General features: G+C 39.0%; 1 protein-coding gene across 1 annotated transcript in view; it reads left to right on the top strand.

Moving 5' to 3' along the window:
• Positions 1-16,577, top strand: part of SDK2 (sidekick cell adhesion molecule 2) — a 1,526,639-nt gene that overhangs the window by 1,452,130 nt on the left and 57,932 nt on the right. Inside the window, exon 43 of the mRNA XM_044085131.1 lies at positions 11,659-11,788. Coding sequence (XP_043941066.1) covers positions 11,659-11,788 — 130 coding nt within the window. The remainder of the gene's footprint in view (positions 1-11,658; positions 11,789-16,577) is intronic.

Raw genomic sequence — 16,577 nt, 5'->3', positions numbered from 1 at the left:
TATATAGAATGCAATTAAACACAAAACCTCATTCTGCCAAAGTCATTTAAAAACAGATAAAAAATCACCTTCTCTTTCTACTGATGTTGATTTTTAACACCTGAAGTTGATTTATTTTGAAACTTTATACTCTTTAAAATCTTCTGTTTCCTTAGACACCATACTTCATGATGCCTCATCTAACCATAAGACAGACAATTGGTCAAGCAAGAGGGGTGCATCCTAAAATTGTATAGAATGTAGAATTAGGAGATGAAAAGAAAAAGAGAAAAAAACTAGGCCCACATATATCATGTCATTAAGTGTCTCAACAGGTAGCATATTTGCCTTTGATGCTGGCCATATCAGAAGGCCTGTGAGTTTTACCCCATACCACATGTCTGGATTAATGTTCTAGTGCTGACACTGTAGTCCAGCAAAAGGGGAGGAGGTGGCTGCATTCCCGAGATGCCATCCTTTAGCTATGGCATTAAACCTGGGGCCCATCTGAATGAGTCAGTAATATCTGATATGGCTGTAAAAGATCTCATGGCTCTTATTAAAAAAAAAAATGGAGTTTTTTACTAAAACAGAATAAATACAACTGTCATATATATCCATTCCATATTGACAGAATTACAACAGATTGCAAAAACATGAAACAAAATAAAAATAAAAAAAGAAGTTGGTAGTGTGCATTGTCAACTGTTACAAAATAAAAATGGTTGGTAGGGGGCAGCTCTCTGCAATACCACACGGCTAATTGAATCCCAAATACCCCCAGCTTCTATAAATATGCTAACTCTAGGACTGTGCAGGTTTAGAAAGAAGTAGACTCTTAATTAAGCTCATAGTTTCAAGCACTTGGTATTGCCACCATCTACTCTTTGATTAAGATAAAAGCTACTTAGGCCTTATTAAATAAACCTCTTTTCACAAAAGCAACTGTAATGCAATATATATTTCTACAAAGTCTTTTTCCAGATGTAAAAACAAATTTACATACAAAGTTATTCAAACAATGATTCATTTTTACTTAATACAAAAAGGAGTTCAGATATTTTTATATTCTGTCTGCCTTTCTTTTATAATTAATCACTTCTTTATGTATTAATTTATTCAACCAGAATTTATCTATACTTTCTGATTCTTAACTAAGGCAGCTATTAATTCTGTTCCATTTTTAAATACGGGCATCCTTTATAGTTTTGCTTCATATTTCCATATTACGCACATCAGGTTTTCATTGTGATTTTGTTTAAATATTCATTGAACGCGTCATGCCTATATAGAAAAAATTATCTTATTTACCATTCCAAAATCGGGTGCATCCACAGTTTTTTCCTTTTGACCCCATCTATAAACCTTCCCTTCTGTCATATGAAGAATTATTTTCTTTTCTTTTTTCCCATTACAATACCTTTTTGTGATCATTTCATATTTCAACTGTTATGCACAGAAAATGTTAAATGCAGAACTCTGGAAAAGTTCTAAACATTACTTCTTTACCTAGTTTTCGCCTTCCTATTAGTTCAATTCTGAAATTCCTAATATATCCCAAACTACCTCATAATGCTAATTTCATAATTTATCCATTATTTTCTTAATACTAATTTCTACACTATTCTCATCCAAACTAAAATTCCTTATATACATGTTCCATTCCTGTTAGCTTTTCACTTCATTCTATACATCAAGCTTCTTCTAATACTTCAATTTTAATTTTTTAATTGATGGATTGTAGTCTGCTATTTGCCTAAAATTACCAGCCATAACAAAGAATAAAACAGAATAATGTAAATCTCTAAAATCCCCTTGTTCTCATCTTTTCTTTGTAGAACTACTTTTATATGGACGATTGCTATCAATTCTGTCTCTAAATCTTATTGTGTATAATATACTCCATTGATAAATCTAGTCAACAACAATAAAATTGTGTTAATAATCAATTAATAATTACTCAATAACATCTTGAAACACTCCCACAGCTGTCTGGTCTTTTTTATCATGATAACCTCACTCTACCCATCTCGATCAACCTCCTCCTTCCAAAATACATCCATAATATTTTAATGCATTCTTATTTCTGTATCACCCCCTTAATTTTCTCCTTACCTATTCACAGTCACAAATGTTTACTCACTCAATGACTCAAAACTTAACCTCCAGTTCAGCCGTTGTTTTTGTTATCAGTACAACATCATTCACATGTTAAAATTTCTGGCACTTTATAGCACCATATGTTTTATGTCATCTAACACTAAAACTGTCTCTTTAAGTATTTCACTTATACATAATGTAAAAAAGAGGCTCAAAGAACACTCCTATTTTCCCTGTCTGTACAGTACACTATCCTTCTGAAATCCCCAGTTTAAACTCTGTATTAATATGTTTTCACTCATTCTATTGTAACCCTCTTCATCCATATACATCCAAAACCTTAAAACTGTCACCATATATATATCATTGCCAAATGTATATTCTTTTCTAAACTGATACTAATCACAATACCATTTATTTTATTTTAACCGTTATGTTATCTCCCTGACCACCAACATCATTTTTGTAATGTCTTGTGTTTTCCAAATCCATAAACTCTTCTTTCATTATACAGTTGATTATAAATATTACTGTAGCCAAAATATTTAATTAGTGTTTAACAATGCTAGTGTCTCTAGTTTTTTATATCACCTTTGTGTGTGTGTATATATATATATATATATATATATATATATATATATATATATAAATTTATAAATCCCTTGATGCAACCTCTTTTCTGTACCTCCTTTAAGTACCTCTTAGCACATTTAGCCTTTTACCATTCACAATTTTATCAAATATGTATTCTATACCACCCAGTCCCTAAAGGTGTTTTAACATTCATCTTTTGCAACACCTATATTTCTTTTACTGTAATTAGGTCAGCATCTTCTACGCTGTTCAATTCCTGGATAGTTATAGCCAACTCTACATTAGCATTATATACTGTTTTATAAATATTTTAATCTATTTAGATTTCCTGATTATATTTTCTCTACCATTCTATAACTCATATGGACTTCTGTTTTTCCTCTTCACACAACAAAGAACATACTTGTTCTTTGTATCCTAAAAATGCTGCATTCTTTGAAACTCTTAGCCTCTTCTTCCTGATTTCAAATTCTTTTATTACTTATATGTAACCTTTTTCAGATTGTTCTACTCTAAAGTTATAAGCAAGCCCCAACCCTTCTCTTGTTATTTCCTAAGCTGCCCCTTTAATACTTATAGGTCATATTTTCAAATCATCTTCATCTTAAAAGGCAGATACTATTGTATCACTAATGTGTAGTCTATTCCCATATCCATAACATCTCAGTAAGTGTAGTTTTCCTTTAAATTTATCTTCCTCTAATACCTTAGTATTTGTCTTAAACAAACACTTCCATCTTCCACGTTCCTATCCCCTCTTATGTCACGTTAAAGTCACATAATCAGTAAATCCTGTAATTATAATATCACAGCTACAAAGTTCACAGTTTCGCACTCTAGTACATAATCTTTTTTCATTATAACTGTCCATTTAAAATTGCCTTTTCTGATTTCATGTATGCAGTTACCTGCTCTGATTAATTTTAAAAATAACCTGTACGTCAATTTCCCCTTATGAACTCTTGGGTCTACTTCACTTCACTGAAAGCTCATTTCACTGAAACTCATTTGACTGAGCACACATTACTGAAAGCTCACTTCACTGAAAGCTCATTTCACTGAAACTCATTTCATTGAAAGGTATATGCCCTTTGCCCCATTTTGGTGCAATCCTGAAGTTAGCATATATAGTAAGGGGGGCACAGCCCCCCACATTTGGGTGTGTGGGGGGGGCATAGCCCCCTACCTATTTTATGCATTTTAAACCATATACATGGATACCTACAACTCCAATGAATAACTGTTTTTAGAAAACAATATATACCCAAACTATGTGGGGGTGTACCCCCTCCACACACCCCAATGTGGGGGGCTGTGCCCCCACACCCCCATCTTACTATATATACTAACTCCAGGATCGGACTACAATGGGGAAAAGAGCATATACCTTTCAACAAAATGATTTTCAGTCAAATGAGTTTTCAGTGACGTGAGCTTTCAGTCAAGTGTGCTCAGTCAAATGAGTTTCAGTGAAATGAGCTTTCAGTGAAGTGAAGTAGACCCGAACTCTCATACTGTGGTTAAAGTTTCCATGACCCACTGCTATGTCTTCCATCAGTGTGATTACTTAAGACATAGAACACTCTAAATATGCTCTTAAAGTCTACAGGCACATAAATATTAATAACCATTATATCTATGTCATTTTGTATTAGCACCTGGATCACTCTGTCTTCCTTACATTTACTTGAACTCCAGAACATTCTTCAGTCCCAGGTAATGCTGCCCATGTAGTTTCAAATACCTTATCCAATCTCCTTATTTCTTGCATGCCAGAGAAAACATAATCCTTTGTTTAAAGCAATCTGGGAGTACTTTTGTTTTATTCCACTGATTCATTTTTTTCTTCTCTCAGCATTTTTCAGAAGTGCAGCCCCATTCTTTCCCTTTCTTTTCCTTTTATTTTAAAACTTATAACTATAAATGTAGAACCTCTCGCTCTCCCCATCTCTCTTTGCCCCTCAAACGTATTCTTTAATAGAAGTGTCAGACTCCTCCTGCAATATATCAAGTCTTTAGTATCCTTAGTAAGAGTATTCCAAAGTCCCAGTTTCCTTTTGTCACTCTACTATCCTATCTTCCTGATCATCTTGCTTCTCTTCTGCCATTTCCGATATGTCTTTAGGTTTTGTTTCTACAGTAATTTGAACAGTCACATCATTTGCTTCCCATTTATTTTTTTTATTCTTATGGTTCCTCTGTATAGGACAGTTTAGTCAAATGTATTTATTTTTATCAACATGTACAAGTATATTTACATTGTAAAATAAAATATCTCAACTCTACAAACAAATTATACTTTTGTATCACAGTGCTTAGCCAAAGTATCATCTCATGTATACTTTTATGTCTCTTTTTCTATTGAAATTCAAAAAAATATAAATAATGACAAGTCCCCTTCAGAAATTTTTAAATGACAAATGACCTATGAATTGTTAAGCCCTAGTCTAAATACCTTGTCCTTAATCATCAAAAGAGTTTTGAAAGTGATATAAACAATGCTCATGTTGTCTGCAATTTCCAATGCAGTAGTTACCTCAGTCTTAAAAATGCAACCAGTGTTTGATTGACAGTTGATAAACCTATATCCAAGAAATTTGTTGGAGGTTGCAATCTCAAAAAACAAATACTGATTTTCAGTTCTTATATATTCTAGTATTTTCTGCTACAAACCCTAATGGCTCAACAAAGAAGATCAAATAAAACACCTCTTCAGGGAGTTTTTTCTCTATCTCATTATAGAATATTCTCAAAACATTTAACATCTGTTCTCTTGTACCAGTACCAGTCTATATCTCTGGTCATCACTGAGCAATACTGACTTCTTCTGTGTAACCCAACATGTCATCTCTGTCCTTCTTGACCCCCTGACAATGCAGACATTCCTAATCATCCTCTTGAAATCTCAACACTGTTTTGTCAATTCAATCAGCAGTTAGTAAGCTTTCATTGTCTGTCTCCTCCTCTATCATCTTCATTGCAACAGCCTGCATTAGGTCAGTGTGTACATCTTGGAAATCTGACATACAATCTGTTTTAATTACCTAAAATTATAGGTAGCCCATCATTCAAGTCACTAAACAACATATAGTTAAACCCGCAGGTGTCTCATTTTCCACAAATCTACCAATGTCAGTGACTAGTTCAGTCTGTCCTGGAATATGTAGCAGTTAAGGTGAATTGTCTCATGCAGGAAACATCACACTAACACCCCTTAGAAATAGGATAGGGATTACCATGATATACTGACCACATTGCAGTAAGTCTGGCTTAAGTGTAACATCTGATCTGCATTGAAAAGAGGTCATACATAGTGGGACTAACCTGTAAAAAAAAAAAAAGTAAACAAATACAGAGTAGTGACTAATGACACTCTTTTTTTTCATCTGTTGGATGTTGTCCATGTGTTAAGAAAGGTGCATATGTATGTCAATAGATATATTTGCGCATCTGACATTCTGTTTCTGTATCACTTTTAATCATTGTACTGATCTGTGAATGTGTAAGACATTTGTATTCAGGATGCATTCCTTATGCCCTTTTCTTCTTAAAAGACAGTTTTCTTCAGTAACTATGTCTTTTGTTCCCATGTGTTTAGCACACAGCTGCAGTGACAGTCTTAAACTAAAGATAAAATTTACTATGGCAGTATTGCGTAAACTAGCTGGGAAAACACTGTTTTATGTTACTGGCATTAAAACCAATTAGCACTGCACTGCACTGCACTACTTTGGAGCGTTAATGCACAACCTGGATTCTTGAAGTTATTACTGCTAAAAAGTTGCACTTCATCAAATGAGAAGAAAAACTTATAAACAGATGTTTTATACACCACAGAAAAATTCTGAAAATGTTTAGTAAGACTGACAAACCCTCAGGATATTCACTGTTACTCACCTTTATTGCAAACATTTTTTCTTTCTGGGTATATTTTAGGACAGTGACAAGAAGGTCAAGCATGCTTTTGTAGCATTAAAAACTGTCATCATTTCAACATGTGACACACACAAGGACTTTACTGTTCTCCTCCTATGTACAAGTTAAAATGAGGACACAATAGCCTTTGCCTGCTTCCAGAGTATTGGACAGTGTGGCCACTTTAAGCCCTGCTTAAAATTCACATCTCATCTTGAATGCTTGTGGTCCTGGACATTTTTTCTTTTTTGTTCCCATAGATAAGCATGACAGTGTCCTCTTTGTGTTAATGTTTGTTGGCAGGGGAGGAATTGACAAACGTCACAGGCTGGTAGTGAGCAGCTCAGGAGTCAAGTGAAGGAACTGGACAAATCCCATGTGTTGAGCAAGAAAGCACTGTTTTGTGCTTTCAAACAAAATGGCCAAGAACGTTCTGTTCCATTTTCAACAACAAAAAAATTCCTTCAAGAGTGGCAGTTTTATATGTTCTTATTCCTGTTGCCATTGTGTGTGTAACATGCTCAATTCTTCATGAAGAGAAGCAGTGACCTTGCAAGTGAAGTCTAATTCAGCTGTCACATCACATTAACTAGTTTTTCCTTTAGACATGGCCAGGTGTGCATGCTAAGTTATTTTTACTAATTTGCGCTATAGAGTAAGACACCTGCAATCATATTTGCACTTTCAGAGCTTCAGAAACTGCATTACTTGTGCATCAAAAGTTGCAGTTGTACTTGTATTTACATTAAAAGGGTGTGTAAGTAGCAGACAGTGCTGAATTTTACTGCCATACTAGTGCAATAATTTTCTTTTTCCTGCCCAAGGGTGTTTGTGGGCATGCTACTCTGCCATCTCTGTTTGGATTCACAAAACATTGTAATAAGGCCATGTGGTATGATTTAATTTGTAGTTGGCCTGCCCTGGTGGTATGTCTGGACTGTGCATCTTTGCATGCCTATAAATCAGTGTCTGACTGCAAAGCCGGGAATGCATGCCTACCTTCAGATATTTCCCTTCTTCTTTCTGCTTTTCCCAGTTAGGGGTCACCACAGTGGATCACCTGTCCACTCATGATTGGCAGTGGACTTTTACGGTGTTGAGTTGCCAGCCCGGTGCCCAACCTCCCACAGAAGGCACACAGACACACATACTCATGCCTAGGGCCAATTTAGAGTGTCCAATCCACCTACAGCATGTCTTTGGGATGTGGGAGGAAATCGGAGCACCCGGAGGAAACCAATGCGACCACAGGGAGGACATGAAGACTCTGCAGAGAAGGCACCCCAGCCGAGGATCAAACTAGAGAACATCTTGCTGTGAGGTGACAACGCTAAATGCTGCACCACCGCAGCTGCCCCACCTTCAGATATTTCCCTTACATTTTATTATTCCTGCAACAATACCTCACCAGTATCAACAGGGAGCATCAACAGCTATGCAGCTTATGAGCAGTATGCCTTGTAGAACATACAATGATACTGAAAGTAACAGGTAGTAATTGTCTAATGTATGTACAGTAGGACTCCATGGAACAGTGACTCATTTTACCTAAGAGGCAGAGGGTTACAGGGGAATGGAATGCTTAAAGGACCAGCTTAAACAACACTCCTACCCCTACTTTGTAGGTAAGAAGACAAGAGAGATGAAGACCATTGTACTTTAAGTGAATATCAGAAGAGAGTCAAAGTGTGTGCGGGAAAGAGCCATTAGTGAGATCTTAGATTATTAAAAAAACAACTTCTGCCTACTCTTCTGTCCCTGCCATAATGTTATGTGAGAAGATGGGGAGGACTAAAATGTTGCTGTACCATAGCAGCTTAAATGCTGGGTTGTTGATGACTCATTCCATAGGAAGAAAGACTAAAAATCATTAACCTAACCATTAAACTATATGCCTACCTATATCTTAATGAAATAAAAATATTTCATAGGTATTGCATATAGGGGTGCTTACACATAATGAAAAGGAAGGAGAGTGAAAGGTGTGTGTGCGTGTGTGCGTGTGTGTGTGTGTGTGTGTGTGTGTGTGCGTGTGTGCGTGTGTGTGTGTGTGTGTGTATATACATGCATGCTGTGGGTTAATCTACTCTGACCATAGAGTAAATAAATAAATATACTAAAAATAAAATGTCTCTGTGGTCTCTGATCCTCTGAGTATCTAGTCTATCAAAGAAAGCTGTGATCCTCCTACCTATCAGCACTGTCTTTCTGATTGAAGTCAGATCCTGTGAGTCAAACGTCTTTAATGAAACGATGAAAGTCTACTAGTATGGATTACATTTCTCTTGAATACCTTCTCTGTAGGAAGAAGTAGCTGTACCCCCATCTCATGCTTGTTGTCTAGCCAGAGGGAAAGTGTAAAATGAGTCTGGTCTGTGTGATACAGTGAACAATCCTTTGGTGAAAAAGTCAGCTGCAGGTCATATGAAAGATCATAAATCTGCTTTGTAAACCTAGTAACTGCAACATGACAGGTCAGATAATGTTTCTGCCCTTAACTATTTGGTTGCAATAATGATGTACCAAATCCTACGGGCAGATACTTACCCAACCATAGTATTACAGCATCCATTTTTACATTTCCTTATCTAATGTGAAAGTAAAAACAAAACCTTTCATTGCACAAGATTTTTTTCCAGGTTTTCTATCTTTCTCCAGAATTAGATTTTATTGATCCTTGTGGTTATATGGCCATCACAGGCATTGTTCCTGCTGCATGTTAATTCTGGTTGCTAATATAGGTGAAAAATAGAATATATAGCACCTACGGGACTTTTTAAACGTTTTTTTTTTCTCTTACAGTGTTTTGCAAGCGACAACCCTTTGTTGTTCTGTTATTTTTTCCACAGGTTTATTGGTTATAGAATTGGAGGCTGGGTAGCCCACAGTGTCCTTGTTGTAAATATTAGGGTACAAGCTACTTAACTGAGGGCTGATTTGTCAGTGGGTCACTGATCAAAGGGATCAGCTGGTCAGTGGTGTGACTAGTTGAAGTTAACATAACTATGAGTGCTCGGGGGGGGGGATGCAGCACTGAAAAGTGAGTTATGCCTACTTAAAACATTTTCAAGGTGAAAAAGTTTTGAACAGGAAGATCTTTCTCCTTCATGATCTATTCTGCCAACAGTCCAATTCTTTTGATGATTGTATACTCAACCAATGAGCACCATCAACCAATTGGTTTTGCTGCATGTGCCATCAAAGAGTCAGTCCTTGTCTAAAAAGAGAGCACCTGAATGTTAGCTAAGAGTTTGATTAAAGCTATGGGTAGGGCAGTGTTATTTTTCTTTTCTCTCTCTCTTTCTGAGTAGATTATAAAAAGACATCTTTACCAGTCAGTCAAAATTGCAAGAAAAACTCAGCCAGGCTAAACGCTTCACTGTGTAATACCTTAAACATCCCATAGTGGGGTCCATGGAATATATACATATGGCCCCTTAAGGACATACCAGAGTTTCAGCTACATGGCAGCTGAATGCCCATCACTTTTTAAGTCTTTATGGGCACATTCAGGCAGTTTACACACTTTCATGGCCTTAAGGAGTCATTTGCTTATATCTCATGAGTCTCCACTACAGGAAGTATATGATATTACACAGTGAAGATTTTAGCTTGCCTGAGTCTTCCTTGCAGTTTTTAGTGATTGCTTTGTGTAGCCATTCTACCCTTTGCTTGGATGTTGCTTTGGATATTTTGCCGGTGCCTTATTATTTATGGCCATCAGGGTGGGTTTTTAAGCCCTCTGTTTCTACAATATAGCCAAACAATCCACTTAAACTGTACTGACATGGTCACAGAAATCCAAAACATGTTATGTCTACATCTGGTGAGGCTTAAGTTTATTGGCTCTCATGTGGTCATAAAGACATAAAAAGTCATGGCCATTTAGAAACCATGTAGCTGAAATACTAATATGTCCTTAAAGCGTCATTTGCATATATCTCCTGTGCCTCCACTAAGGGGGGGATTTAAGGTAATGTACAGTAAAGACTTTAGCTTGGCTGAGTCTTTCATGTAGTTTTTAGACATGGTGAAATGCAGATAGCGTTCCTTCCATCGACTTTTCCAAGAACAGCTGTCGCTAAAGGCATTTAAGTTCCCACCCGTTTAAACCTCAGCAATAAGCTGTCTTTTATTCCATTTCTAAATTGGATAAGAATGACAAAAATAAGGAGAAAGAAAATCTTCACTGATTTCCGGAGTATCACTGAATGTTTATAAATATCATGTCATGGAACAGGTCTATTACATCCACTATATATTTGTACAAGTCTTCAGTGTTCTGGTTATTAAGATAAAAGTAGTTTAGCTAAACTATGTTTTGCAGTGTCCCAAAACAGTGTGCTGGTGGTGCATAAAACTCAAGGCCAACAAATCCTGATGAATATTTTATTATAACACCTTTGTACCCTATGCAGAAAGTTTCCGGACATGTACTGAAGCCCAAAGAATACTGTAAATGCCCTTTAGTCATCAAATTCACACGTGTGTTTTATGTACATTCGTTAAGGTACGTGTGCTTTATTTGATGTAGTTTGGACAGGTAAGCAGATGTGTTTCATACCTCTACTTCCATACTTTCTATGCTGTTCATGTGTTACCACTGTTATACTCAGGCACACGATCTTTAGCTATATATATTGTGCTTAGTCAGGTATGTTTTGTGTAGGGGGCTGATACAGGTACTGTACCATTGAAAGATGCAAAACAAACAGTATGCAGAAGAAAAGCTGTTCTAACTGCCTCGACTGTTTAATGCATACAGAGTTCCTTGGTTACAGTAACACAATGCTATCTAGGGAAAACATGAAGAGCTGAGATTCTGTGCTGTTCAACTGCAGGGTTTTTTAGTTGCTTTGTGAAGGAATGCAGCTCTATTTGATTACACCGAGGCAGCTCTTGTAGGAATGTTTTATAACAAAAGCAAGTTTAATGAGCATGAAGGAAAGAAAAGGGCAGTTGCTATTTGTTTTATATTTAAGTCATTGTTGCCATAATCTGAACTAAACAGCTTCTTCATCACATAAAGATACTTAGTCAGACCTCTAATTCTTCATTTTACTATTTTAGATCACCTCCAAGGCCAAGTCCGGGCAGTCTGCATTACTCTGACGAGGATGTCAGCACAAAATATAATGACTTGATCCCAGCAGAAAGCAGTAGTTTGACAGAGAAACCTTCTGAAGTCTCAGATTCTCAGGTGAGTAGAAGACATTAGCTTTTCTCAACCTTCATGCATCTGCCTAACAAGCTACCTAACAAGATCCAAGACCAGATCCAATCTAAGGCAGTCTTACAAGTGACAGGACCAGATCCCGTATGATGTTCTTCGTGTTTCACTGTTGCAGTCCTCACATATGGGTTATCCGGCTCCCGGTAGCCCTCAGTTGGCCCGAATACCAGAGTCCTAGGTATATTACATGGGCTGCTGCCGGTTGTAAAACTGATGTCAGTACGTCAGGTATAAAGGGAGGCAGCCCACGCCATTTCCTCAGTCTTTCTTGTTGTGGAGCCTGAAGCAGATGCAATTCGCACTAGTGCCGGTCGGCCGTTTACCTTTGCTTCGCTTTCCGACTACCAAGTTGAAGATGCCTTCACATAAGTATCCCATTGAGGATCCTCTTTTCTTGCTTTAACGAATGTCAGACTAAGTTAATAACTGTCTTACCTGTGGAAAACAGATTCCGCACTGTGATTTCCATTCCTATTGTGTAACTTGTTTGGGCCTTGAGCACGACGTCCCTAACTGCGATCTCTGTGCTTCCTTTAACCTGCGCACCATACGCCATAGAGCTAAGATCTTGTATAAGTATTTCAGAGTCTGGTCTAAGTTCGTCGGTATAGCATCTTCTGGTCTCCAGACTTTGGATCTTCCTAGGAAATGCAAAGGCAAAAACCACGACAGGCCTAGGGTTAAATCTACTGATGATGCACCGGTGAAATTGGTAGTCAGTGAGGTACTTTCGCAGCCCCTGCAGTCCACAGATTTTCAGCCACAAGCCTCTGCTGAAACCTTTATGGAGTCCTCCATGCCGCAGGCTGCTATTTCGTCTTCAGACCCTCCGCCTGTCACTGCCACAGATGGGTCCAGAGGCGCTTTGCAGGCACCAGCTTCTGACGCCTCTTCTTTTCGACATGAGATCAGAACCAGACCAACTACCTTAGATCAGACTTCTGCAGTTGCTAGGCTTCCTAAGTCCCTCCAGATTGCTAGTAAACCTTCCAGCCGCAAACCTACTCACAAGCAGGCATTGGCCTCCCCTCCTGTACCTCAGTCCCAGTTGGTAAAGATGGCTGGTGATCTTCTTTCCCTGATTAGGGGCTTTCATCCCACCCCCCTTCAAAGAGGGCTAGAGAATTATCTCCTGATGTTTTGTCTGTCTCAGATTCTAAGATTTCCAGTATGTCTGCTGGCTTTGAGGATTCTGATGCTGAAGACTCTATCCCTTCTGCCTCCCCAACAGAAGATTTTTCCTTTGGGGATACTTTGAATACTCTTAGGGAGCATTTTAAATGGGAATGTCAGGATTTTCTACAGTCTAAGAAAAGAGTCAGGGAATTTTTAGATTTGCCACAGCATAAGCCTCTAGCTATACCTCCAGTTTTAGAAGTTTTGGATGATGTTTTCTTGGAAAGTTCTTTAACTCCTAATTCTGTTCCTCCTGCCCCCAAAAAAACGGATAGATATTACAGTGTTCCTAAATCTCATCAATTCCTTTTTAGAAACCCTACTGCTGATCCAGAAATTATTTCTCAAGGCCCCAAGGGTGTTAAGGCTACTATTTCTATAAACCCTGTGCCTTCTGATAAGGAATATAGGGCCTCAGTCAGGTGGGGTAAAAAAGTCTATACTTCTGCAACTCTCGCCATTAGATCCTTGCATTGTCTTTTTCACATGCTTAAGTATCAGCAGCATACGTTGGTGGCTATTAAGGCTAAACTTGGAGATATTCCTTCCATGACGGAAAACAAAGATTTACAAGACTTACTGAATTCTGCCACTTTAGTTAATAAGCATTCACTTCATTGTGGTTTTGACACTTTGGAGGCTTCCTGCAGAACAGCAGCCACTGGTTCCATAATTAGAAGGCGTGCTTGGCTCAGGGAGCAGCCCCTTTCTGAACCAGTTAAGTCTAAATTGCTGGAGGTTCCTTTGCACTAGGACAATCTTTTTGGTAATAAGGCTGAGGAGGTGCTGAAAAAGTTGGAGGATAAGGTAAAATCTATGCAAGCTGTAAAAGATTTCTTTCAGGTTCAGCCTCCACAGTTTAGTAGGCATTATCTTTCCAAGAATTGGTCTTTCCTTGATCCTGACAAGCAGGGTCGCTCTAGGCCTAGGGGTTTCAGACCTTCCAGAGGGCAGGCTTCTGCCCCTCAAAGGCCTAAACAATGGCATTCTTCTTCTGCTAAATAGGAGAGTTCTAAGCCAGCTCCCCAAAGTAAGCACTCTCAATGACTCCAGCCTTCTTGTGCCTACCTCTGCGGACCCTGGGTTTCCTTTGGGGGGAAGGTTAGCCATTTCGCAGAGGTATGGTCTACCATCACAGACAACAAATGGGTGCTCAATATAGTAAACCAAGGTTACAAGTTTTACTTTCACACCTTCCCTGTTTTACAAGGGTACCCAGACATATCCAAAACTCTCAAGGCAGAGGTAGAAACTCAAATTTCTTCTCTGCTGACTATGGGGGCCATAGAGCCAGTTCCTGCAAATCAGGCAGGCCTAAGTTTTTATTCAAGGCTTTTTCTGGTACCCAAGAGAGGGGGCACCTGGCACTCTATTCTGGATCTGTCCATTCTAAACACTTTCCTGGTGATTCTCAAATTCAAGATGCCCACCCTTCAACAATTACTACCAATGCTGGGCAAGGATTCATGGCTGGTAACTTTGGATCTCAAGGAGGCTTATCTGCACATCCCAATAAGGGAAGGTTGCAGGCAGTTCCTTCACTTCAGGGCTGGGGAGCAACACTTCCAATTCTCTGCATTGCCCTTTGGCTTATCTACTGCTCCCAGAGTTTTTATGAAGTGCCTGGCTCCAGCCATTGCTTTTTACAGGCAGAGAAACATTCAAATTTATCCTTACCTGGATGACTGTCTCATTCAAGCAAACTCCCCAGAACAATTAGAAAAGGATTTGGATTTCGTGAAGAACATTCTCATGTCTTTGGGTTACACTCTCAACGAAAAGAAATCAAAGGTGTTTCCTTCAAGGGAGATTGTTTTCCTGGGAGCAAGTCTGAATACAGCCTCCCAGATGGTATTCCTCCCTCAACAGAAGCAAGAAGATTTTTTCGCTTACTTCATGAACTTGGCAAGCATGACCCAGCTCTCTGCAAGGCAATTCCTGCAAGCACTGGGGTTCATGGCTTCATGTATTTTGATGATCCCATATGCAAGGCTGCATATGAGAAAACTTCAATGGTTCCTCAAGAATCTTTGGTGTCAACACACACAGGACTTAGACTTGATTCTTCCCCTGATTCCCTGTCGACAAATGGAGTTCCTCTGGTGGGCGACAGCCTGTTCTCAGAACAAGGGTCTGCCTTTCCACCCACCACCTGCCAGCCATACTCTCACTACAGACTCCTCAGATGTTGCATGGGGGGCTCATCTGGTAGGCAGGGGCATACAGGGGACTTGGATCACCCAGCAGAGTCATCTGCACATAAACTTAAAAGAACTGATGGCAGTGCAGCAGGCCTTGCTGGCTTTCAAGGACCTACTCTACCCTGGGACTCTGCTAATCAGGACAGACAATAATACAGTCATGTGGTACATCAACAAGCAAGGGGGGGACTCACTCTTAACCCTTGTGCAGACAAAGCATGAGACTATGGTCCATAGCAGCATCCATGGACTTACATCAAATAGCCCACTATCTTCCAGGGAGGCTAAACTCCTTTGTGGATCATTTGAGCAGACATGTTCTGGATCCTCACGAGTGGCAACTGAACAGGGACATTTTCTATTGCATCACTCATCATTAGGGCACCCCACAAGTGGATCTTTTCTCCTCTCACACCAATCATCTCCTTCCAAACTTCTGCACCAGGGAGTTTCACAACAAAGCTTGGAGGGTGGATGCGTTGTCCTTCCCACGGACACATCTCTCAGTTTATGCATTCCCTCCTCTGCCTCTTCTTCCCAGAGTACTGCTAAAGATAAGGGACGAAAAACCAAAGGCTATTCTGATAGCTCCAGATTGGCCCAAGCAGCATTGATGTATCCCCTTCTTTGCAGCCTTTCCTAGGTTCAGCCTTGGCATCTTCCCCTGGTACTAGATCTGTTGGTTCAGGAAGGGGGAAAGTTCCTTCATCCTCATCTTCAAACTCTACATTTAACTGCCTGGCTAATATTTTAAATCTTTCCCAACAGGTGGTTGAAGTTCTTCATGAGGTTAGGAGGCCTAGCACAAGAAAATCCTATGCCGATAAATGGAAGAGATTTTAATCTTGGATGCTGGCTAAAGGAGAAGACTCTTCTAATCCTTCTCTTTCACTCATTCTTCACTACCTAGCAGGATTGCTTAATGGTGGACTTTCTTTTTCTTCAATGAAAATTCACGCTGCAGCAATTATGGCTCATTGTTCTTTTGAGCAACCCATTTTTTTCTCACCCGTTGATGAAACAGTTCCTGAGGGGAGCTAGCAATCTTAGACCTCCCAGAAGAGCTCCTACTCCTGCTTGGGATCTTCATTTTGTCCTGGAAAAACTTACTCTGCCTCCCTTTGAATCAGCTGCCTCTGCAGATACGAAGTTTCTATCCTGGAAGACTGCTTTCCTTTTAGCTATTATTTCAGCTAGAAGGGTGTCTGAGCTGCACGCCTTAATGGCAGTAGAACCTTTCATTATTTTTCACTCAGATCAGGTTTCTCTGAGAACCAATCCCTCCTTTATGCCTAAGGTAGTTTCCAGTTTAACCCTTAACCAGTCTATCCACCTGCCTACATTTTTAAACAATCCCCAAAATAAAGGGGAAAGGATTC

Source organism: Protopterus annectens, chromosome 10.part0, assembly GCF_019279795.1.
Source record: "Protopterus annectens isolate FY-2018-M chromosome 10.part0, PAN1.0, whole genome shotgun sequence".
Taxonomy (NCBI): Eukaryota; Metazoa; Chordata; order Ceratodontiformes; family Protopteridae; genus Protopterus; species Protopterus annectens.
This window is presented reverse-complemented; position numbering and strand designations above follow the sequence as displayed.